This window comes from Monopterus albus, unplaced genomic scaffold (assembly GCF_001952655.1).
Source record: "Monopterus albus unplaced genomic scaffold, M_albus_1.0 scaffold219.1, whole genome shotgun sequence".
NCBI classification, from domain to species: domain Eukaryota; kingdom Metazoa; phylum Chordata; class Actinopteri; order Synbranchiformes; family Synbranchidae; genus Monopterus; species Monopterus albus.
Window position 1 is genome coordinate 396,442 of NW_018128099.1, and position 26,653 is coordinate 423,094.

The 26,653-nt window shown below is 38.3% G+C and overlaps 1 protein-coding gene across 1 annotated transcript in view; it reads right to left on the reverse strand.

Annotated features, from left to right (window-relative positions):
• vstm2a (V-set and transmembrane domain containing 2A) overlaps window positions 1-26,653 on the reverse strand; it is a 68,921-nt gene that overhangs the window by 9,497 nt on the left and 32,771 nt on the right. The window contains exons 3-4 of the mRNA XM_020619441.1: window positions 13,104-13,154; window positions 11,017-11,353 (exon numbers count right to left, since the gene is read on the reverse strand). Of these exons, the coding sequence (XP_020475097.1) occupies window positions 11,017-11,353; window positions 13,104-13,154 (388 nt within the window). The remainder of the gene's footprint in view (window positions 1-11,016; window positions 11,354-13,103; window positions 13,155-26,653) is intronic.

Genomic DNA, 26,653 nt, shown 5'->3' on the forward strand with positions numbered 1-26,653 from the left:
AGGGAAAGAAAGGATTTGAGAAAGACAGAATGCAAGAAAAATGTGAGAAACAAGGCAGGACTTAGGAAATAAAAAATGAAATATTTACTAAATCAAATTAGCATTTACTAGATTCCTGTGTAAGACTGGTGAGATTGAAAGGTAGTTCAAAGAAGGAAAATCCACAGGGGCACTTTGCTTTGGGGAATGGAGAATGAAGGGAGGAATGATAGGAGGGAGGGAGGACAGAGGGCTTTGACCCTATATTCCTCACCACCACATCTCATTTGGCTTGAGGCAATCTACAGAACAGGGGTGCCACAGAGGAGCGCCAATCGCTCTGGGCCAAAATACAGAGAATAATTAATCAGCTTCCAGCTAAGAGTCAGGATGAGAAATAGACAGGGAGGCAGTACATAAAAATGTACACCAAACACATGCACTAATCCAAATCCAGAATCTGTTTTATTTTATTAGTCTGTGCCTGACTCATAACAATGCAAGAAGCTAGCTGAGCTGTGAAACACAGCAAAGATCAGGGGTATAAACAGTTGACTTTTTCTTACTTCAGAGACTGTGATAAATGATGGCTGTTCTTAGGCTGTGGAGCTCTTTTTGAGAAAAAAAAACAGACCTGACATTTTTTGTGAGGAAGAAACAAGGCACCCAGTGCAGCAACATGGCTCACTGTTGTGTTTTTAATAGTTAGCTTTTTGACAGCAATGTAGCTCTATGGCACAGATTAATTAGTTACATTTTGGCAAATCATGACAAATCATCAAGTTCTACCATTTTAGACAGCATGACAAATTTCATTAGTAGTGTGTTGAGCACTGTCTCATGACTCCTGTATTAACATACAGTGATAGCCATGGGGAGAAATTACACTACTTGCATCTCACTCAAAACAATTTTCTAATACTGGCATAGATGGTCTTACAGTATGCAACTTAAGGTAGCACTAGCATGAAACTCCTCCTCCCTACTCCACTATGCTCTACTGCAATCTGCTACACTCCACCACACTGCCAAGCTCTTCGCATATTTGACATTATAAAAATACAAGAAATGAGAGTGCAATAAAACTGACTGATCAAGCAGAAATAACTGAAAATCTCTGATTGGTTAGAGAGGTCAGTCCCACTCAAAACCTGTTAGAAGCTAATATCTCTGTGCCATTGCCAGTGCTGTTCAATGAATTTGGGTCACAGGAGGCTTTGACAGCACCTCTCCACACTAGGACACGTTTTGGAGCAGATTTCTACAACAAAAATACTTTTAAAAAGTTACATACTGCAGCTTTAAAGGATGGTTTACATGAAATTGAAGAAATAACTCCATCACATTCAGCATTATTCTTTGTGATGTATTACAATGAAATGTTCAGGAATTCATGCTTAAACCATAAGGCTAATGATATTGTATATTTTTATTATTATCAACGGTCCAGTGAAAATATTCAACATTTAATGTACAGTATTTTGCTAACCATTATCATGTGTGTATCAACACCCTGATATATCTTATTCCTCTCTGCCACAGAGCTCTACTGTTATCTCAAATCTATCTATTTATCTGCCTAAAAACATATCAGTATTTACCATGAACACCACTGGAAATAGTGTCCAGCAAATGCACAACTTTTCTGTTTGCTAAAAACTAGTGCCGACCTGGACAGGACATATAGTATACCTTTAAAACAAAACTAACATATTTGTAAAAACTGACATCTTCAAAAATAACTAATGGGCTTAGGAGTGAGTGTTGGATATGGTAGAAAAATCTAAAGGTGTTATATATAAAGAGCACATTGTTGATTTTGGTGTGTTTGTAGGATTTACTCACCATATTTTACTGACCCACCTTTCCTTGGTATAATAATAAAAATAATAATGATGATGTTGATGATGATGATAAAGCAAGTCATTGATAGTTTCAAACTGATTTCAAATTAAAATGGTGTTATATCATACCAAAACCTTTCCAGTAGTATTGATTAAAGCAGTTACTCATCCGTTTTATTTTTCTGAATGAAGATAAAAAAAACATTTAGGCAGAGCTACCAGTGCTGGGTCATAATAACCTTATTTGGGTATAGTACAGCACAGTGGGTCGCCGCACACCGCACACCGCACAGCTGTACCGGGTCATTTTTTTTGCGTCAGTTCTGAAGTCTTCCAAATGCAAAATCCTCTGAACCAACTCTAAATATGACTTTTTTTTTTTCCAGAATCTGGTGGTCAAAATGTATTTGTATTGAACAGCAGGGGGACATTGTTATTTTGTATTTGCAAAGCTATTTTTCAGTTTGGCTGGCTGAAAGAGCATATATATAAAAAAGAAAGTGATTTTACCATGTAAAGAATAACTGGAAGACATGTACAGTAGCTGAGAAATCTAGTCACTGTCAACACAAATTCATGTAGATGCTCCAAAATCATGTCTAAAATTCTCCGATCCCCTGGGAATGTTGGGATGCAATAGATACCTGCACATAAATATGGGAAGCACTGTAAACTTTACATAAAACAGTTTTTCTAACCATAAAACAAAAACACTTCACTTTGTAATTTAATAGACTTTTGAGCCAAACAATTAAATGTAAGTGCTGAGTCATTAAAGACAACAAGCCAAGCTAGTGTAATCTTGATGTAGTCATGGAGTCTGATGTAAACTTTAACATCCACTTAAAGACAAGTACATAATCATCCTCCTTACAGTAATACTATATAAAGATTTAAGGCTGTACTGTACTTCTTAGCAGGACAACACCGTCTTTATCTTAGGGGTAATGTAGGAGTGACTAATGCTTATATAATGCTTTTACAGGTCAATAAGTTGCATCTGATTCAGAAAGATGCTGTCCTCAATAAGACCATGTGGATTACATGTCTTCAGTTCTCACATACTTTTTTACATCTTCCTGTTTGTCAAAGAAATTACTTTGCCATGCTACTGCTGACTAAAAAGCACTGAATGCCTAAAATGCATTTCTGATCTGCTACTCCATTATGAACCACCCAGACTTTTTTCAGACGTGGAATAGGTCTACTTACTGTCCCCAGAGTTCAACCAAATTATGGAAGCAACATTCTGTTTTTATGCACCACATATCTGGACAGACTCCTTGAAACTGAAGGTCTGCTGCAGCTCTTAGTTCTTCTGAACAGGGGCTTCTCACAGCCTTTTATTAAGTTAAATTTAGGACTGTTATTCATATTTTCTATTGTGCTGTATAAGATTTATGTAACACATATCAGACTATTTCACCTTGCCATGTCCAGCTTCTGGTGTCAAATTGTTTCCACTAGTTCTATCCTTGGCACTTAAAGATCCCCTCCAGAGATCTTTAAAGGCATATAAAAATACTTGTTTGTACAATATATTATCTATCAGTTTTTTTCCACAAAAAAATTCAATAAACCTCTGAAAAAGGCATAAAACATCTCATTTTTGCCTTTCATAATTAATTCCAAAATTCATGACTATTCAAATGAGCCCAGGCATTTTGCATTGCCCACTACTGCTGTTTCCTGCATGTAGACTGGTGAAATCTCTGTGTATCAGAATACAATGGCAGGAGTATATATTGGCGAGATTCAGCAGGGCATGTTTGAGCCTCATCCAGATCCCAATGTCTTGTTTTAGATAAATTAGTAAGACATTTTGTAATATCCAAACCTTAACTGCACTATGTAGTTTTTAGATTAACCACCAAATCTAAAATAATGTACTCACAACATTTATATTGTGTATATATTAGTCTTTAGGCTCCTTTTATACTTTGTTATGTTTATTATGAATATATTTTTAATCTTCTGTTTGTTAAAACTTAATTGTCTAGCTCCTGCAACATCAAAATCTCCCTTTGGCTATTAACAAAGCTATCTATCTATCTATCTATCTCTGTAACCCAGAGTATGGTCAATAAAAAACAAACAAACTTTGAAGTGAAACTGAAACTAAATAATATAGTAAGATGAAATTGATAACGCTGAAATTCCAAAGTGTTGTAAAATGAAATGTGTGAAATTATGCATATGTTAAAAAAATGCTGTTAAGAAGCATAAGAAAGCTTGTGAATTCGCCCCCTTCCCCCCATTATTGTTCCACACTCCAGCCCAGCAGGTGGCGGTTATGCACCTTAAATTGGCTTGAAAACCACCAATAAACATCAGATACACTACCTTTCAGCAGATGCTTTTAAGTGGTGGTAGTGGCGTTACATTGTTATTAGGTAGTGTTTATACAGTGTTAACTGTAAAAAAGAGGTCTAAGCATAATATGCAAATGTATTTACAGTCTGGCTCAGAGTTTGATAATATGTCAACTGGAAGACTGGGTTATTGGCAGGAGGCCAACTATTACCACTCAGTTAGGCTACTACTAGAGAGCCAAACGTAATACTGCAACAGCAGTTCGTGTCTTATATCAACTAATGTTAAATAATAAATAAATAAACTGTGGAAAGAAGCACCAGTGTCCAGTTTATAACCAAAAACTTTTGCATATTTTATACTGTAATATAAATGTTAATAAATAAAGCTTTTGCTCCTGCTCCTGGTCAATGGATCCTATGAAACTAGAGGTTTCAGGTTTCACACTACTTGTGAATTCTCCAGATATTTGCATGGTGAACCATTACCAGCTGTCAGATTTGTGGTGTCATAAACTTTTCTTGCCTGTCCATGTTTGAAATTCAGAATTCAGGGGAGCAAACAGACATCTGTTAGCGATACACCAGTCAGTATAGTGGAAGGCAGATATTCATGGAGTATAAAAATAAGAAAAAACACATTTTTGAGTGGAGGGGGTTCTTAGTATGTAAGTCATCCATATGCAACTGGAAGGCAACATGCTTTTACTAATAAAACTGTGACAGTTCCTTAACTGTAACAGTGTGTTTATTGTTGTTTTCATGACGATAAAGGTCTGGTAATGCTTCATATCATGGCATTTAAACTGTAATAACAAGCGGCCAAGTGGGAAAATTCATTTGCTTCAACCTTGTAATTCTGAGTTTGAGAAATCACGACAATGTCTGACCACTATGATATTCTCCGCTTCGCACAAAGAATTGCAGAAATGTCATCATTATGGGTTTGAAAATGGCTTTAAAACAACCATCACTTGCAGTTACACCTTATTTTTCTTGTATGTTATTTAGCAACATAGCACGCTAATGGCATTTTGTGGTCACACAAAATAAAACAATGTTATTCAGTGTAGTCACAAAATGAAGTAATGTTTTGATTAACAGATACAAATTAGCCTTAGCTGCAGACTACAATGCAGAAAGTCACCATCTTGGACTATTGTGTGGATGCTCCCGAGCAGTGGGAGCTATCGTTCCCATTCTGCTGACATGACATAAACACTGTACAAGTGTGCAGCTGGAAGGGTCCTATGGGTTCTGTTCTAAGGTAGGGTCAAATGATGCATATTTTTTGTTTAGTTTGAAGGACTTGTTGAAATCACATACATTCTTTCAGCTATTTTTTGTGTGAGCAGTTTTTCACCTTAAAACTAGCCTTGCCACCAAAGCACACTCAAGGTAAAGGCTAACTTTTATCATCCAGGGTTAGTTTTAGAAAACAACAAAGAATATTTTTAAATGTGTTTTTAGGTATTACCATTCATTAAAAAACAGTCCAAAGGTACAGCTGAATGCAAAAAGAAGACTAACTGATAAGGTCACTATGTTTTTATAAGTCATTTGAGATGAATTTTCAGTTCAGTTGTTTTACGGTTATTCATCTAAAGAGAGGAAGCTGAAGGAAAAGCCTGGTGTACATGGCAGATATGTTTTGGAGACATATGACATTTATACACTACCTCTGGATTAAGAGCTGTGCATAAAACCACTTTGCGCTTACTCAGTCCTGCCTTTCTTCCTCAGTGTGAGGAACTGCAGACAGTTAAATTAAGGTATGATGAGTGCAGGTATCTGCCTGGGTTTGTTGTCCTTGGTACTTTCCTGAATAGAATAGATCCACACTGAATATGCTTTGTTTTGCCCTACTTAACCTAACACAACAGTTTACATTTTGCCAAAAAGTTTTTGGCTCAGTGAAATAGTGATGTGGAATATTGATTCCAGGCAAGAGAGCCAGTCAGGGTCAGTGAGGCAGGGAGGTGAATCACCCCAGCGCCTCCACAGGGGGCTCAAACTGGCTTAGTGCCATCTATAGCTCCTGATCTCTGGCCAGCTGATGGGCTAGCTGATGGGCTAGCTGACTGTCTCTTTGACTCGCATGCTTACTTGCCCCATTTTCTTGTTGACTGGTTAAATAGAACAAGATGTCATTACCTTACAGCTTGACTGTTCAACTGTGTGTGATGATGAGTGTGATAACAGTCTGGTGTGTAATGTAAACTCTCCAATTAATATCCCATCTTTACCACATTTGTAAGGGTTACACCAGCAGTTTTGTGTGCTTTAGGCAACACTGCTGCTATCATTTTCCATCATTTAGTATTTTCATAACTGATATATGATTAGGGCTTAATTTAGGGAGCTATTAAAGGGCAGTTTTACTTGTTAGTCTTGTTTCAGTATTAGTTTTTTATCTCAAATAAAAATCCTGATTCCTTGAATGCTTCAGCATTTGTTGACATCCAGTTTCTTTTGCCATGGGAAATTACAGTGGTGGAATTAACTATTGTATTTAATTATATATTTCAGGTACTTCATTATTTTCTTTACAAAAGACATTTTACTTTACTTAAAACTACATTTCAGAAGAAAAATATTCATTAACATAGAATTTGTTTTGCATGAAAAATATATGAAATGATTATACAATATGAAGCTTTCTTTAAGATCACATTCTTGATGTATGGCACTCTAAGACTCCAAGATATAACACAACTGGTGTTATATGTTATGGATGGGGATAAAAAGTGCAAAACTATGTGAACCTGCATTAAGTGGAACTCTACTCCAGTTTTGTACAGCACAGAAATGTAGGCTGATATCTGGCTGCAGGTAGACCAATTATTAAATTAATACATTATGTCTGCCAGAAGATAAATTTTGGACACGTGATAGTTAGTTCTGTTTTTTCATTCTGTATCGGTGCTGTCTCTTCCTATGCTCATCTTGTTGGTTAGACACAGGCTGCCACTGTTGCAGCCTCATTTCACATGAAGATTCGTCCCATCCACTATAAGACTGGGATTTTTTAAATACTGTGCACTCACAGATGTTAGTCAGATTTACATGCACACAAAAGGACCAGTGGGAGCAGCTGTAGGAATGTGAAGTGACACGCTGACATTGCATGCAACTGCCTGAGAAATACACAACCATAAACAGCAGTCCCACTGTTCCTAACCGCCTACTGGAATAATGACTCATTGATGTTCTTTCCTTAGACATACGCACACAGTTGAGGCAGTGGTTCCTCAAAAGAAAGATAGTATTTTTTTTGTTGTTGTTTTGTTTGGATGAATGCTTACGCAATGAACCTGAGTCCATATTTGTTTTCCTTTCATGTGGAAAGCCATACTGATATTGGGTGAGGTGGACAAGTCTGGCTTAGGGGCCACTTTTTCCCCTTTTTTCCACATTCAGCCTCGGTCACCTCTGAGCTTTGACAGAACAATACTGCCAGGAACGATGGAGGCTGAGCTGTGATCTAACAACAGCTGACACACTGGTGGGGAGTAGTTGTGAACAAATCGCTACTGCTGCTGCAGCACCAGCCACCATCTGGAAAGTGCGTCACTGTTTACAAATACAGTAATGCGAAAAAGTAGGAGATCTGCACTCTCCCCCATTTAATTTCATCTCAACCCATTTACTTATTGTTGCTCATCTGCCTCAAACCCTGAGTGCAGCAGTAATAGAACTCTGTTGCCCTCAGCCCTAACACCCTGTTGCCACTTAGAGAAGGTGGCTAAGGCAGCCTGAGCAGTCACAAAGAAGCATTTAGCTGTGTCAGACACATCACATAGAGGACTCACTGCAACACAGCTGTCAGCATAATTTGGCTGCTTCCTAATCTGTAACTCCACAGCCCCAGGGATTATTCAATGCATTGCCTTTATTCAGTGGCAAGTAATATCTTTGTGTTTTGCTCCAGGCCGCAGGAGGTTATCTAAGCTCAGAGCACGGTTGACTTTGTGTGGACCGTCTGTCTGGCATTTGTAGATGAGAAAGAGCAGTACAATTATAGCATATAGCATAAAATATCACAAAGAGTTAATGAGAGCAAATTTAGGAGGCTGATACACAGGGACCTAATTGTTATTCAAAAGGAACACCCCATGATCAGATTAATTAATCTGACATCCAAAGGAAAAGAGGAAAACCAGGGATAGGTTTTTTTAACTGATAGTTTAAGACCAATAAGGAATACAGCACTGATGGTTTGTTAAACTCCCAAATCAACCCATTCCTACATTTTATAGACAAAGAACTTCATGCAGTCATAGAAAATAGTAACTGTCCATGCAGCGTAATATCAGTGTAGATGTCCCAGTAGAGGCAGAAGGCCGCCTACCAGGAGCTGGGGTCTGTCGCAGGTTTCTTCCATTTAAGGGAGTTTTTCCTCCCCTGTCGCCAAATGCTTGCTCAAGGGTTTGCTTTGTTGGCTTTTCCTTAATAATAATAATAATAGTAAAGTGACTTGAGATGACGTTTGCTGTGATTTGGCACTATAAAAATAAAATGTGAATTGAATTTTAATCAGTGGACTAGGTGCATTCCTTAATTGTACATTTGACCTGTTCCTATCTCAGAGGCTGGGACATGATTATTTTTAGGATATTTAACTTTAAAACACAAAAGCTCTTATGAATGAATGAATGAATGTGGGGTGCAGAAAGTGCCTGATTTTGACAACAGGGACAATGTTGGCTTTTTTTAAAACTAAGAACACAATATTTGCCTAACAGTAAGCAAGTAGATTAAGATGCTTGAACTCTGAGATCAAGAGTATACCTACTGTATTACTGCAGCAAGACAATAAGTTAAACTACTGCAAAAAGAAGACGTTCCATTTTTGATAAGTTGCTCTTTAAATAAAAGTGACTAAATATTGAAAGCCATTTTTGTTTTATTGTTTAAATGTTTATGGACTATAACTTTAATCTGTCTTCCACAGTTGCATCAGTGTAAACAGAACTAATGTGTTAATGTGGTCAGCATATGCAATTAAACTTTGCTTTTGCATGATTATCACTCGTAATATTATAGTGAACTTACATTGTGGAATAAGGATTCTCATAATGTAGTTGGACAACAAATGGTTTAGCTTTGCAAAATGTAAGAAATCCAGCCTATAGGCATATTCTGTATATGAATAATGTCAGCAAAATATGGTGCAGATTATTATTAGTATTATTATTATTACTACTACTACATTGTTGCATGGATGGAATTGTTTGTCACTTTTACCAAGTAAGCTCTGTTGATGTTTGCACCCCAAGAATAGTTCTCTTGAGGCTACCAGTTGATGAATTGTGAATTTGGACAGTCTTCTGCACTGCATTTATTAAATCTATTCTTTCAACAGGGAACTCTGCTATGTGCTGTTGTAGATTTGGATACAAGGGCAGCATGGTAGAACAGAGGTTAGCACTGTCTCTTCACAGCAAGAAGGTTCCAGGTTTGAGTCCCAGCCAACCAGGTGCCTTTCTGTGCAGAGTTTGAATGTCCTCCCTGTGCCTGCATGGGTTCTGTCCGGGTACTCCGGCTTCCTCCCATAGTCCAAAGACAAGCAGCTTAGGTTGACTGCTGACTAAATTGCCCACATGAGTGAATATGAGTGTGTGTGCTTGTCTGTCTCTAAGTGTCAGCCGTGTGATAGACTGGCGACCTGTCCAGGGTGGACCCCGCCTCTTACCCAATGTTTCCTGGGGTTGACTCCAGCCCCCCATGACCCTCTTCAGGATAAGTGATATAGATAATGGATGGATGGATCTACCCAATTCCATTATAGCTAAAGGAAAACCTTAACCTGTCACACTGACATCCTGTGTGAACACAATAAATAAAAAAAATCATGTGCACAGCTACCAACATAAGATTTGCGATGGACATCATTTGACTGATGATTCAAATCACCAATGTTTATGGGACAGCCTGACTGAGGGACTGTCACTTGCAATTCTTCTTGCAAATATTTTGTTTCCTAGATCCCAGAACTGTATATTATGTAAGTTGTAATGTAGCCTTATGCTAAACTTTGTCTCTTGGGAAACCTGATATGGTCATTAAAAACTACCAAAGACTCAGTGGGGTTTTTCCATTACAGGAACCTATCTACACATGTTGCACCTGTCATGGGTTTTGTGTTTATTTCCACTTCACTTGGCCTTGGAGGTGCATTTTGGGTGCTAAATTTCAGCACACCTCAGGAGATGGTACTAAAATCAAGTTCCAGGCGTGCATTTTTGCAGAGCAGTCGCTGGTGACTGGTTAAATGTCTGTGTCTCCACACCTTAAGCATTAGCATTACATATATACTAAATGTCACATTCCTATTGGGGCATACAGTGGCATGGTGGTCACAGGAAAAAGGTTCCAGGTTCAAGCCCGGGTTGGCTTGGGGCCTTGTGGATGTTTGTCTACATGTCAGACCTATGACAGATGGGCAATCTGTTCATGGTGTACCCCACCTCTTGCCCAGTGCCATCTGGGACAGGCTCCAGCCTTCCCCGTGACCCTGTTCAGGAATGAGCGGTGATGGATGGACATTCCTATTGAATCCACATTGTAAATTACAATACAATGCATAGATAATTCTGAATGACACAAGTACTATGGTCTCGGTGTGCCTTGAAACATGATAATTTTTTTTTAATGGCAATCAGTTTTTTTAAGTATTATTTTACTTTTAATAGCTGTATAACTGTAACTTCATGTGAAGTCTGTTGGTTCTTATGAATCTCAACCAAACAGCCCTTTTTAATTTAAGCAGGTAGATTGTAAACATGTCAAATACATCAGGACGTAACTTTATTCTGGCTACATGAGTTGTTTTGTGTTCTGTAGTGTTCTCATTATGTAACTCTCCCCTAGGGCATTACCTGAACCGGGGTTGTGTTTAGCTGTATTGGAGGCTGTGTGAGAGGTGGAAGTGGAGGCTGTCCTCTGGTCTGAACTCATGCTATCCTGGCCCAGAGGTGAGGTGGACTTTCTTGGCTTCTTGTCTGTCAGGTGCAGTGGAGAGCTCTTCTTGGGAGGTGGCAGTGGTCGTCGTGGCCTGGCTGTTGTGTTGACCTTGAGCCAGGCTTGAGCTTTGTACTCCACAATTTCTCCATAGTTAGCTCGTGTCACCCGGCACTCGTACAGTCCTTCATCACTCTTGCTGACTCTGGAGATCTGCAGCTTGTGTGAGATGTCATTGCCCTGGACTTTCACTGTCTATTAGAGTAATTAAAAGAGACCACAGTGTCACAACAGTGAATGGTATGATACTGTCACAGTCTGTGTCTGCCCTGTTCTGTTACTTTTTGGTCTTTTGTATGGTCTGTTATTCCCCATCCTCTGCAGTTGTCCCTGGGTTTTTCCTTAGCAGCTCTGCTCTACACACCTGCTGCTCAGTCCCTCATTAGCCAGTCTTGACTCTTGCTACCACCACACCTCTCTCTGCTTCTCTCATTAGCTTCCTTAGTATATAGTATGTACTTGCCTGTTTTCTCTCTTCTCATGCGCTGATTGTAGCTTGTATGTGAAAATAATTATTTATAGGAGCACATATTTTTGGGATGGACTGAGTTGGATGTTAATAACTAATAAGCACAGCATAACACTGGAGGCAAAATCTTTCATATATTGATCTTAAGCCTTAAATATAGATGTCATATTGTGAAATTAAATCACATGATGATACAGCAAGTTAAACTTCATAAATTCAAATAATTAAGTTTTCAGAGTTAAATACCTGAAAAATTAAATGAGTTAAATAGGAAATGTAAAGGTAATTTAGAATTTACAATATAACTGATTCATGATTAATTTCATGATTTACTTGTCTTCAATGACCCATTACAACTAGAAATTGAAGGTATAGCCAGGTACAGTTAAGCCAGTTAAATACATTTCTACTGTGTCATGATGTAGAATATATTTTCCAAACTCTATTTCAGTGTGTTTTTAGGGTTTGCATTAGTTTATACCATAAGATTTACTAGTAAGTTACACTTCAACTAATGTGCAAGAATTTTATTGCATAGTAAACCAAGTGAAAAAATAATTTCATATCAATACTATAGTTTGCTGGATGGTTTAAGTTTAATCTATTTACTGTACAGCTCAATGCGAGACTTAATAACTTGGAGAGGTGGATCTTTTTTTCTTTCTAGTGTAACCCAGGTAAAGCTAACTGCATTTTGAGTTCATTTAAACTAACATTTGTTTTCTTATTTAAACCTGTCATATTTGAGTTTATTTCATAGTAAAGCCTGCATGCTAAAAGAGTTAGACAGAAGTCTTCTAATATGAAAAGTTTTAGTTGCATTGGGCTTTTGTTCTTAGAGGGAAATTCAGTTTCATCCAGCGTAAGTCTTAGTGTAATAGTTTTCACCACTATTTCTGTCAGTAATAACAACATTGAACTCAAGTTGATTGTAGGAAAAAGAGTAAAAAGTGGTCAGAATTTTAACCTCTCATCATCTTACTGCTCATTTTTTCATGCCACTTCTAACTTTACTCTAGTGATGTTACCATGTTCCTGCTAAAGTATTATCATACTTCTTAGAAGCGGTGACTACAGCTACACACACACAAGAAAAGAAAAAAAAAAGCTGCCATAAATTGGAATTTACATTTAGATGAAACGACATACAGTAGCCTAATCTCAGACCTGTAACTTTACACTACGAATAGCTGTCTAGCCCAATGGGCAGCGGAGTGAAAACTGATCTGGGCAATGAATTTACATTCATTATGGCAGGGGGGGAAAAGGGGGCACACCAGTTGCTGGGCCATGAATGCCTGAAGCGAACCACTCTGACAGTAATAATATACTGCCACTGATTTCACTGATTAGCTCCTTTCTCTGGTTGAAGGTGTATTATTCAGGGAAATCAACTGCTGTTGTGCTATGCTGGGTCCTGACAACACTGAGAAGAATTAGGCTACAACCGGAGGTTTATGTAAGTCCAGAACTTACACTTATTTTTGTCCCCTCGTCATCAGGATCAGGTTCCGCTAATATCTCCATCTGGGAAAACAGAAAGCAAAAAAAAGAGAATTAGAAAAATCATAGTGCAGTGTAGCTCTCAAAAGGACACACTGAAGACACATTCAAAGAAGTATTTTATGCATGGCTAGTGTCGGACTCCCTGAAGCCATCTATGAGATTACTCTGACAACTTTGAGAAAAGGCATCATCTATCAACTTATAAAGCTTTCATTCGAAAATCAGCACACCTTTTACATAGTCGCTGCATTACTCCTATTTTGCCTTTAGAAATAAATGTACAAAGATTTCACTCTTACCACTGTCTTTGATTTATTTTTAGACTGTTTGAGTGGTTCTGTAGAAAAATTAAATGCAGCTTCCAGACATTGTGGTGAGTCAAGGGAAAACTCAGGTTAACCTGGACACTGACAAGCCAACAGCTTCCTGAGACAAATTATTCCTCAAAACCTCCACTTTGCTCCACAATAAAAGTAATATTATACATGAAATCCTATGGCAAGTAAAATATAAGAAGGCTGGGAACAGCAGAAAGCCATAGCTCCAGGGCTTAACACATACCCCTGTTTTGGCCCCAGGGGCACAATCCTAGCACGGTGGCAAGCATAGAGCCTACAGCCAACATCATGGACTAGGTATTGATTTTAAAAGCTATAATTTATTTATCCCACAGCAGATGCCAAATGGATGTGTGGCCTGAGAAAAAAAAAGTCTGCTGATTACAAAACTGAAGAGGAGCAAGAGTGGTGCAAGAAAGGGCTTGACAAGAGAAGGAGGAAGGACATGGGAGCTACTGGCACCACTGCTGAGACAAAAAAAAAAAAGGAAGGACAGGAGAGGGATAAGATGGCCACTTATCAGCATTTGCTGGAGAGGGTGTGTCTTCAAGTGCATTAATTACCTCAGAGAAACAGAACACTTTTCTCTGGAGGATGTTCAGCAAACAGGTGATTAATGAGCAAAATTAGGAACCATAGCTTTCCCTGTCTGCATGTATGCATGGTACTTATGGCTTGACTCCACAGAAGGATCTGTTGTCCTCTTTTCTTTAACTGTGAGGCAGGATGAAATAACATCAACCTTGGTGTTAGACTGTTTCAATTCTTTGGTTTCATCCTTCTTACAAACATCACAGTGGTTCTGGTGTAAAGTTCAGTCTATATGATGTGTGTCACCTGAGAATAAAGGTAGAGATCCACTAAAGGACAATTGCTCTACTACTGTAATATGGTCTACACATAGTGGCTGCTGCAGTTTGGACAACGTGATCTCAGTGACCGAGAAGAGGGAGCAAAACCTAATTCCATTATGCAAAATCCTTTGGGGTCATTAAAATGGCTTTTCACCCCACTATAACTCCATGAGGACTGCAAAAAGGACTGCTCTTTCAATTTTATTGCACAATGTACAATGACAAATAAAGTTCTATTCTATTCTATTATTTTCCAGCTTCTAGCATCTAATCAATTTGTACATTTTTTTGTAATTTAAAATTAAGTCTTTAAGTTATGTTTAATTAAAACCCTTAACTGACATCTCTCAAAGCAACAGAAACAACATGTTGCCATTACTCTACTGATTACTGCACTTAGGAATGTTGAATAGCTAACCCGTGTTAACATTCTTACCAGTTATCTGGAGATTTTGTAGTATTTAAATCAAATTTTAAATCAGTTAAAGTGGAATTACTCTGATTTTACACATAGGAATCAGTATACTTATCAAAGTTATTTGTATAATGACTTCTTTATTTCTGTAGAAGCTCTGTCAAATCTGAGAAACCCTCGATTAAGATAAGCATGCCATCTTTTACTGTATTCTGTTCTGACGAATCAAAAGCCTGGAGTAATAAATTCTTTAATAAATGATAATTAGGTACTGTACTGTCTAGAAGCAACTTCCTACTTCACAGAGTTTTTATCTTTAGATGCTGAGGAAGAATGTCAAGCTTGAATCACGTTACCCTTATTGTGTTCTTTGCGACATTTTGTTGCCTATATTTCAGTACATATCAGGTATATTAAATTCTATATACAGTAGTTCTGCTCTTCTTTGTGTCATTATACATGAAAAATATACGTAATACAAATCTCCCTGAAACTCACCCAACACTTGGCCTAGAGTTGAGTCGCTACACTGCCATTGCTCTAGGTGAAGCTTACTGACTTGGACACACACTACAGTATGCAGCTGTAAGCCCATGGTTCCCTAGTATACAATTACCACACCACTCCTGCGAACACCTACAAAGGATATCTCAGTCTGTGCATATAAATGTGCAAAACAGTTGAGGTGGGGTATCTATGTGTGGCAAAGAAAAGAAGATAAATGGGTAAATACATTTTTGCCTTCCTTACCAGCATCTCTAGCTCATGTACCGTATCAGTCTAGTAATGTTAACGTTATGCCGATTAGAATTTGTTTACCCTATTATTTTCTCAGCATATGTTGGAATATTGCAAACCATATGTACTAATGTTGACTGACCGAAGGAACATTTTGTAATTACTTGTTTTAGGTGAGCGTTGGACTGAAACAGCCCTGATTAAATGTGGATCAGGCCTTCAGCAACAGTATTGTGCTGTAGGTCAAGTACTCATAGCATAATACTGTAGTTACATGCATATAACAAAAGAAGAAAAACAAAGTTTAAAAATACAGGTTGGGACATGTTTAAAGGTGCATAGCACATAAATTATGAGTTGCTACATGGTCTGTGTAGACAGCTGGATTGACTGAAATAGGGGTTTATCTGTTCTATAGGTTGTGGGTGAGACAGATGACTGTTTTGGATTTGTTTTACTGCATGTTACAAACCACTAAGACATTTTGAAGATCATCAAAAGATGTGCCTGAAGTGTATCATCCTGATTGTGAAGTGCTGTTTTCATTTAATTTCCAAAGCCTAAAATAAACTCAGTAGGTGGCCATACTGTGGTATCACTCAGGGTTGATTAGAGTTACAGAACTTGCATGCTTAACATCCAAAACAGGAGCAACAGGATAGAAACTAATCACATGGAGCAGCTTTTAAAAGCCAACAGCTGTGTCCTAGTGTACTATAGTGGGTTAGGGTAAAAGGAATGGCATTGTGAATCATGTATCTTGCTTTTGTGATGAGTTCTCCTTGCTCTGAGTCCAGGTCAGCTGACTGTACTCGCCTTGTCCACATATTGAGAATAAATAGATTTGTCATCCAGCACTGTTTAAAGTAATTGTGACATAATGAATGCCCAATATCAATTCAGAATTCTGGCATTTAAAAGCAACAGACAATAATATATGTTAAACATTTGTTGTCAGTATACAGTGCAGTGAAAACAAAACAAAAAACTCTAAATTGTCCTTTGATAGGATATGACAGGAAACCATATTTAAGTTAAATGCCTCTGCAAATGCCACAAGCATAAAACCATTTTTAGGATGGTGGATTTAAGTAGTAGTTTATGTGTATACTATAAATCAAAATGCATGCGTAATTCAGCATTAAACACTTATGATTTTTTAAATATCTTTAGGATTTTATTAGTGTGTCTGCTGTGCTATACACAGGAGCACACTATTATTATTTATTAATCTCCCTTTCTTTATTTTCCCTCTTCTCTTCTATTTGCAGTTTTTTCTTATAATGTCAAGTCAGAATGACTTGCGAAAAGGCCCATTATGTGCCACCACCACCACCTCTTGCTAATTACTGTGTCAGTGCTCACAAACTAACCTGTAGCTTCCTGGTTAGCGTATATACAGTATATTGTAATAAGGAACCTATGACTTTGTGCCAAACTGCATTTACTCTTTTTGCACCTACTGTCTTATAAATAACACAAAAGAGGGAAAACAGAAAATTAAAGGTTTTCTCCCTAGCCCTGTTTGGTCTGCTTTAGCCATGCCATCGGATGGATGGCTCAACTGATGACAGCATAACTTGGTGCGACTAGACCCCTCACAGCGACTAAAACCTTGTAACTCTTACATTTTTTTAACTTATCACTATAAAAGTTTCAAGTGAATTTTTCTCTCATCCACATACATTTACAACTTTAAATGTTTTATTACCTGACATTTTTCATGTTACTGGTCAAGCGAATCAGTCATGTCTCATAAATACTGAATATCCAGTCTTGGTCCTAATGATTCTCCATCAGCATTCAGCACAACTGACCCTTTCATTTAGTTTTTTATTAGACTGAACTTATTTGCTTTTGCTATACTTTGTATGTGTGCCACATCAGTACATCAGGCAGGGTGGGGGGTCTTTGAGATAATTTAGGCTCCATTATTTTATTTATTTATTTTTGGGCATTTCATTTCTCTGCATCTCTAAATGGTTTGCCCTGCCCAGCACACTAATATAAAACATAAATAGATGTATAAATGTTAGATTAATTTTTTTTTTTTTTGCACCTAAATACTGTGTGCATGCTAACAGCTCCTGGCTGTGTTTCCTGCACATCTGGGTCCATTTTCTTATTAATTGGCATGTCTCTGTTGTTGTATAACTGGCCATTTGTGCACAGTGTGACACGATATTATGATATTAGTGTATTTGCAGTGCAGTATCAATGGGGTTTGATACCAAAAGTGTCCCAGATGATTTTAAAAACCATCTCTTGGTCTCTCTTGTACAGCCACAATTTTCACTGATGTTCAATATTGGTACAAGGAGAAATCTGTGACAGAGGAGGCACAGATAACAGTTTGTTCTCCCACAACAACAGGAAATATAGGATGCAATGTAGGAATATGATTTCATGTTTTATATTAGATAAATAACGCACAACTAATTATATGCCCATTTTGGATTGAAAACAATTATTTCATGGCTTTTCTCTGAGGGATGTTCATGAGGAATGTAGAACATAATGAGCTGGGGCAGAGGTAGATGAGACCTTTTATGTACCAAATATCAAAATGTATCATGTTTAATGATGTAATAGTATCTGTGGGAATTAACTTTTCTTAATTCAGCTGGAGTTGAAAGAACACATCTGCTAAAGGCAGCACCAAAGCTAGAGTCAGAATAAAAGACAAAAACATGATATTTTTTTCTTACATTTCATCATTTTTAAAAGAAACTGCCTGTCTAAAATCACAATTGATCAAAAAAAAAATAAAAAGGTATCTCTTCATATCAATGACATGATTGTCACACCAGAGATCCAGGTTTACATCCAGGGTCCTGTCTGTGGTTAGGTTTGGACAACAAAAGCAACTTAGTTATTAAGGTCTGAGACCAATTGTGGTTGTTGTTAAATGTGAAGTCAGTTTAGGTTTGTTACACTTGGAAATATCCCATGTAAAATCTTATGAACAGATTAAGTTGTTCTTAATGTTTTTATCAACGAAACTCTGTAAACTCTCGTGGTCCAACCTAAACACGGCAGTTTGTATACAAGAAACCCCGAGGGCAAAGCAATAGAAGAGTTAATGCTGTAAGACACCGACAAATTGACATTGTATTGATACTCAGTGACATGTCTCCAGTTATGATGGATGTGTCTGATGCCATCCAGATCCATTACAGCCAGGACAACGTAATCAAATTCCATAATGAGTTATGAATGTTGCATGCATTTTAAATCCAACCTTCAGCTGCGGCCGCGATGGCAGTGTACCAACCTTTTCAGAACAAAGTGTAGGACTAAAGTTAGAGCACATAAAGCACAGTTGTGCACCATGTTAAGTGCATCCTAATTACAATGCTCAGTGACACCCGCTTGAAGATGTTTTGGGTCTAAGCTTAGTTGTTAACCCTAATTACATCCCACAGCTGACAGGGATCCCATTCACATGCAAACACTAATCCCCGTCACAGCCCGTTGGTTTATGACAAGAGCTATGTTAATTACATGAAAAAACCTGCAATTGTGTGTGTGTGTGTGTGTGTGTGTGTGTGTGTAGAAAACAGAAGTATTTGAATTGTGTGCAATTACTCCATTACTTTATCCAGTGAAGGGGAAATGATCCTTTGGCAACTCAATGTTACGAGAATTAAAGACCAAAGAAACGCTCCTGTTGAACAGTGACATGGTCCCAAACCACAGCTGAAACAACATGGACTGACACTGAAAATGCTGTCACAGTCACATGAATTGCATCATTATCATTGCAGCTCTATTTATGCCACCATACACTCTCTGGCAACCACATCAGTGTTGGAATGAGGACACCTCAGTGTAACTCTGAGGTTTGTCCCCTTTTTTAGCTATAGTTCTTACAGACAGCTGTGTCCTCAGACATAAAGTTGACTGTATTTGTGTCATTGCATTAAAGTCTCACAGTGCTAGCTTCAGTAAATTATAATTAGAAGTCTGGACCCATAGAGCTGCTGGAGTGATATTAGTTCTTCCATCATCTGTTGACATTTCATCAATTGCTGCACAAATAATTATGTCTTCTACCGCATATATATATCATAATGTCAACTTAGAACAGTCCTGTAAATGGAAATAAAATGTGTATAAATACCTCTCTTAATCGAACAGTTTGGAAGTTTATTTTTTTATGAAGCTTAAATCAGAGTTCACTAAGGAGGATCTCTTCCCTCAACTCTGCTTGTCCTCATGTGGGCTGTTATTTTTGGGTCCTTTTTTTCTTCCTTCACTTGCTTTCCCGTGCTGTCCCTCCACCTTCTATCCTGATGTCACCTTATCTTCCTGCCTGTGTTGCTCGAGCCAATCAGTCACTAGCTGCTGTCCTTTAAATATCATTTCAATTTATCCTGCTTGTCTTTCAGACATACGATTGTGCATCCCACCTCCTCCTCAACACCTCCATAACCTCCATGCATTTATATGCCACCATTACATGTCAATAACTTTGTCTCTCCTCTCCTGTAATATGCTCTCTCTTACCCTGTACTTTTCTGCAGGTAGCCCTGGCTCCAGAGCTCTACGTCACCAGCCACACCAACCTGCTCAGTGTTTGATTGGTGTTTTGTTTGGTGTGTTTGGATGTTTTTCTTTTCCTTTCTCTCTCTTTAATCGACTCACCCCAACCTGTCAAGGCAGAAGGCCACCCACTAAGAGTCGTCGGAGGTTTTCCTCTGTTAAAGGGGTTTTTTCCTCTCCACTGTCACTAAGTGCTTGCTCAGTGGGGATTTGTTGGGTTTTTCTCTATAATACTGTAAGGTCTAGACCTGACTATGCCTTGAGATAATTTCGTTATGATTAGGCATTATATAAATAAATTGAGTTTAATTGCTCCAAACCACCACCAGTGTCTAGACTCCGGGGTATCATCCTATTTCCTGCCTTCATGTGGGCCTATGCCTAATGAAATCGTTTCACATCGCAGGAGTCTGCGAATAAATTCTCTGTGTTGCTCAATGCAATAAATTTTATTCTCATCCATTTGATCCCTCCTTATTGAATTTTCATTAAAGTGATTGAACTTGCTTGCTGAGTAAATCTCAAGATTATTAAACCAAAATAGTTTCAAGCAGGTACATGATTGTTTGTCAAACTGAGATTCAAAAAGTGATTAGTGATTAATCAATGATTAAATGATTAATTTATTATATTTTTAACACACAATGCAGCATAACAAGGTGACACAGTGGTGCAAAGGGTTAGCACTGTCATGTCACAGCAAGGACCTGGGTTCCTCTGTTGAGTTTGCATGTTCCCCTTGTGCCTGCATGGGTTTTTTCCGGGTACTCCAGCTTCCTCCCACACTCCAAAAACATGCAGGTTAGGTTAAAGGTTAACCGGTGACTCTGAATTGCCCATAGCTGTGGATGTGAGTAGTTGTCTGTCTCTGTTTGTTAGCCCTTTAATAGACCAATGACATGTCCCCTGCCTCTCACCAAATATCAGCTGGGATCAGCTCCGGCCCCTGCTCAGAATAACTGGCATAGCTAATGGATGGATGGAAATATAGCATAACAGCTAGAAACTGCCATCCTGTTTGTGTGTGTGTGTCTAAATTGTAATCTGAAGAAAACATACAGTACCTACAAAAAGAATATCTCTCCTTCAGATATTCACAAGAAAGCCAAAAACCTTTAACTTCACACCTGTGTTTTTGAAAATAGTGACAATAAACATTGTAATTATAGGAATACATTCCTAAAACACCATATTTCATTTTTTTCTTCTAAACTTACACTGCACCGGAGTTCACTCTTATTTCCAGCAGCTGTAATTAGTCATTACTGTAACTGAGCAGCTATTTTTGTGCACTTGCCCTTTGTCTTTGGCAAGACATTTTAATCAGTATGTTGTGATAATAAGTGCATTTTCCTTCATCCTGAATTGCATTCTTCCATGGTTCTGTTTTCTTGTTCACATGTCCCCATCAGTTGTTTGTGGTAACATTAGCAAAACTAACAACAGCATGTTTGTGCGAGATATAGTAGCTATAATGCGTCCTGCTTTTAAATAATAAACTGGCCATGACAAGGTGCAAAATAAAAAAGATTTTCTCCATTATAAAGAATATAAGAACACAACAGGATATCCATGACACATCATCTCAACTGCCACTGATCCCAAGAGTGATCACAAAGACACTGGACTATGGAGATATAGTTACACCCCCGAAGACCGACTGTGAAGTCATCTAACAGACCAGGGTATACATTTTATGACAACCATATGGCCATGGCTGTCTGCCCATGCACTTGGCCACATTTATAAGACTTTTACAGCCAGGTACAAAATTATGTTGTCATTGAAGTCTTTTTTATTTCAGTCTCTACTTCTTGACTTTCAAAATGTACAGAAGTTCTTATCTCTGTTCCTACATGGAAAGCTTATATTTAAAATGTCTGTCAACAAATCTGTTACTAGTACAATGAGAGAATTAATGAAGGTGTACTATTTGTTTTAAGAATGACCTTCTACCCATATACACACGTCCATTTTTCTATCAGCTTTTATTCCTAGTCAAGTGGCCTTTGAGCCTTTTAAACTATGAAATTTATAGCCTAGTTAGGGCATCATTTTAGGACATACATTTATTTTCCTCTCCCATGCTGATGACTGTCTCATAGATGCATTAGTATTAGCATCACCTGTGACAACCATTTAACTATAAGGCCCATTCATCACAACATTTCTGGTGTAGAAAACATCTCAAGCAGTTCCGCTGTATAAAATGGCAAAAAACAAACAAATAAAAAGAATGGTATCTGTTTGCAGCAAAATGACCTGAGACTATTAATTACATATTTGCCATTAATGTGGCAAATGATGTGATCGTCCTCAAATTTATCTATATTGTAATGAAACAATGTAATTTCAAAGCAAAGTGTAACTACTGTATTGGTAGTGATGTACATTACATGTTTTTTCTTTGTTCTTTTTCTTGTAAGTCTCACATGACTCTCAAACCTGCGACTGGAAGGATGCCGATTCAATTCCCAGATCAGCAGGATTAAATATGGGTGGCACAGGTGACAAACCAGCAGGTGCCACGTCCTCATAGACACCACCTTGGTACCTTAAGCAAGGACCTTAACCACAATCGCTCCAGTGGAGCTGCTCAGTGGCCAGCAGGTCAGGTTGTGGTTCCACTGGGTAGCTTCCAGGTGTGATTGTGTTACTGTGGGAATGTGATCAGAGCATTGTTGAAAAAGAAAAGTGTCACCCTGACCAAATAAAGTTGAAAAAATATTATTTCTACATTTATGCTTTGTATTGGAGCCAGTTAGCATTTCACGCATCCCTCAATCGCCAAAACTGGAGCTCCAAGATAACCTCACCTCCCTTTAGAAGCCATTAGTGAATCATGAATGTGCAAGAAAATGGCAATTCTATGACAGAGTTACAGGATTTACAATCAACACAGCAGGAGGCTCGACTTCTGAGATAACGCAGTGAGATAACTCTACACTGAGAATGAATTGATAATCATTATAAAACTACGGCAACAGAAAGTCATGCTGTTATCAGAATAACCGATTCATCACCCCTAAATGATCATTTATAATCAAAATTTCTCAAAATGTGTCCACACAAACTGAATATTATAACCTTCAAGAAGGGAGGACATATAGTATTACAGTACTTTTAGCTACTGTAGATGTACCTTGTATTGTAGACTGACAACTGAGTGGATTTTGTTAAACCAAGTGTATTGTCAGTGGTTGTGCCCCAACTAGAGCCTAACAACGGAACAGCCAGATCAACAATTAACCTATTGCAGATGAACCAGTATTGGCATATGTTAGCTGATAGGTTACCAAAAAATATTAGAGCAGAAATGTAAAATATATGTCACTTAGAAACAATGTTGCTATTATCTATTTTGACTGTAAAATGTCCTTCTAATTATATACAGTACCATGGCCGCAATAATTTAATAACCAAAAAGGGATTTATTTATTTATTTGTTTGTTTGTTTATTTATGGGTATCACACACTTGGCATCACTTAGGCTATTAATAGTTACAACCTGTGTTATGCAGCAAAAACAGATCTGGTTTGGTTGATGAGGCTTATTGTTAAAGTTTCACAGAAAACTGGAACATTAATACAATATTACAACACTGTCGATTATCCGAACTAAGATGCACAGTGGCAACAATAATAATAAAAATAGAATGTAAAAATACAAGCCCTCATCCAAACTGCAAATATATGATCTTGAGAGTGTGCATACCAGGTAGAGAAAGTTTTCAAATCAAGTGGTAAATCTTTTACTTAAGCGTTTGGACTGTCTAGCAGTCTGTGCTCATCCACATTGAAGAGTTTTTGAAATACCTCTAAGGTGTACTGAAGGCTCAATTGCTGTGCTTCCACTATTGGAACGCAGGGGTGTACCCTGTACTTCCCTTAATTCACCAAGCATAGCCTCTGGGGTTGATGCACACTGTCCTTTGTTTTACCACTGTATTTTCTCTGTGTCGGTCTCTGTTTAGAGGAGGGAGGGGCTGTGCTCGTCTCGCACACGCAGTCAGCTGTGTGTTCACAAGGGTGCCTGTAATGCTTGAAGTGTGAAGACGTGGATGTTGAACCAATCACCCGCGACTGCTCTGCATGCACACACACCCTCCTCCCTTGTGTTCCTGATACTTGATTTTAGTACTACCTCCTGAGGGGTGCTGAAATTTAGCTCCCGGAATGCACCTCCAAAACAGCCACACTCTAGTGGAAACAAATGCAGAACCTGTGATGAGAGTTACTTGGCGTGACACAATTCAGTAGGTTCCATTAATAGAAAAACCCTTAATGTGTAGCTCAACTACAGCACATATCAGGCCTATACCTTAAGTGTGGCCCAGGAACGTGTAAAAGTCTGATCATTGCTGGCTACTGATACATGTACTCCTTCAATGACAATTTCCACTTCCTATGTTGGTTGCTCAGTCCCTGTGCTGTCTGTGTGGACCCCACAGATCCCCTGTTCCATCTGTTTTCACATAGTGTCAGCCTGGTCACAGTCCTTGAAGTCACTGAGCACAAAAACACATTGTGTGTATATAAAATAGTACAAAAATTGCAAGGAACATATGCAATATAATGTTGCATTACAAACGATCACCATGGGTGTGGATCTTAAACAAGGATCATGTACACATCTAAAATGAGGTTCAAATTCATCTGACCTCAGGCTGGCTTTCCCTGATTTGATCTGGAACAGTACTTGATTTAGTAGTTTGCAGTTAAGTAAACCAATTTCGAGAAAGTAAAGAGCCAGGACTAAACAAAGCTTTAAGACACAGTAATCTTAATCTTAATGTACACATATATAATTAGCTATGCAGCTATCAAAGCAAAAGTTTAGGAAAAGCATTCCAGGTTGTTAATTATTAGGAACTGAACATCCAAAAACTCTACTCTTAACTCTAACCTGCTTCATCAGGGCTACATGAGTGGGATTTAATCTCAGTCTTAACCAGTACTTACCTTTACTATGAGTGGACGGTAAATGAGTAACTTTTTTAATTAACAAAACAAAAGATTTCAATTAACCTACACTAGAATGAAAAAATTGCCAGGTAATACTGCTAAAAATTAAGGTAATTTGGTGTTCTTCATAACCTTGCATTGATGTCTTGTCTTCCTATTTAGCAACTCTCCTTCTACCTTTGTAAGTCAGCATATAGTACCAGACAACACTCAGAAAGTGTGGAGGGTAAACTTGGTTTCCCCATAATGCAATAAAAGCAGTATTCCCATGATAGCTTGACCAAAAACAATAGACATTCACTTGTTAGCTTAGAGGCAAAACTGTGAGTTATTTAAGTTGAGCATGGGCAAAGTGGTAAAGACATCACATTTCTTCAAGTTTGTGTTATGCATGTCCAACAGCTGTTTGATAAACCGTTCATACAGTCTCTGTTATTGGCTGACTGTTGCACTATGGAGTGATATTTCACATCCTCAGCTCTGTGTGTGTGTGTGTGTGTGTGTGTGTGTGTGTGTGTGTGTGTGCGGACTGCGCCGACCCTCCCCCCTCGACATTGCGAAAAATACAGCTGTCGGACTGCCCGTGTAAACCCGTGAGGTTATGCCAGGTGATGGTAAAGGGAAGCACAGGGTGTCCTGCTCATTAGGGTCTGATAGTGGAAATGCAGCTATAATGTGCAGCTAGAACACCGACAGTTTCCTCTGCTCTGAACAACATGTAGCTGTCAGCTAATAGAGCTAGCTCCAAAAATTTCAGAACAAATTTCTAAATTGGCATCACCTGGACAGACTGACCACATATTCTCAAACTAAGTTGTTACTTTGTTGCTTAAACAAATGCCAAAACGTAATAAAGTGGCATAATAACAGTCCTACAGATGATAATGGTAACGGTTTTGAGCCTTGCTCAAAATTTTTGCCATAAGACTCTTGCCCAGCTGTTGCTACATAGAGCGGATCTTTCCCCAGCTGTGGGCTGTCACCCTGCTGGGCTCCTTCAGTCCCTGTCTCACACAGCGGGGTACACTGAGTGTCAACACTTGGTTTCCATTGACAATGAATGGGCAGCTGCACTACCCCAAGGATTTGTCTCTGTGTAGCACAGCTGTTCACTTTGGCCACAAGAGGGCTCACATACAGTGAGCAGCCTTTCCAGCATTCACAATGGTTAATAATCTTTTAAAATATTCCTGGATCCAAATTATGATACAGATCAGCACCAAAATCGAATCACTTGTTCCGTGGACCATACCCTGTCTCTTCAAAAATGTTCATAAGAATCCATTCATCACTTTTATAGTTATGCCTTTAACTAATAAACAGAAAACCAACAAATGACAGCAAAATCATAGCCCCTGCCCTTTGGTAGAGGTAAAAAAGTGCAAACAATAATCCAATAATGGAAGCAGACAAGCATAATAAAGGGTGTGATGAACAAGCATGAAAATGAATCTGCACCTTTGAAACCTTAATTGATTTGGCAGTTTAATTTTTGTATTAGCTGGCTAATTCATTTCCAGGGAGACAGAAAGGTGAAATGGCATGACTGGAAACGAGAGGACAGAGGCAAAGGCATCAAGCTAGCTTCAGTAGAATACTGAATAAAATGAGAGACACTGAGTGAAATGTCAATTCAAGTGGAGAGCTAGCAGAATAACAAAGTAC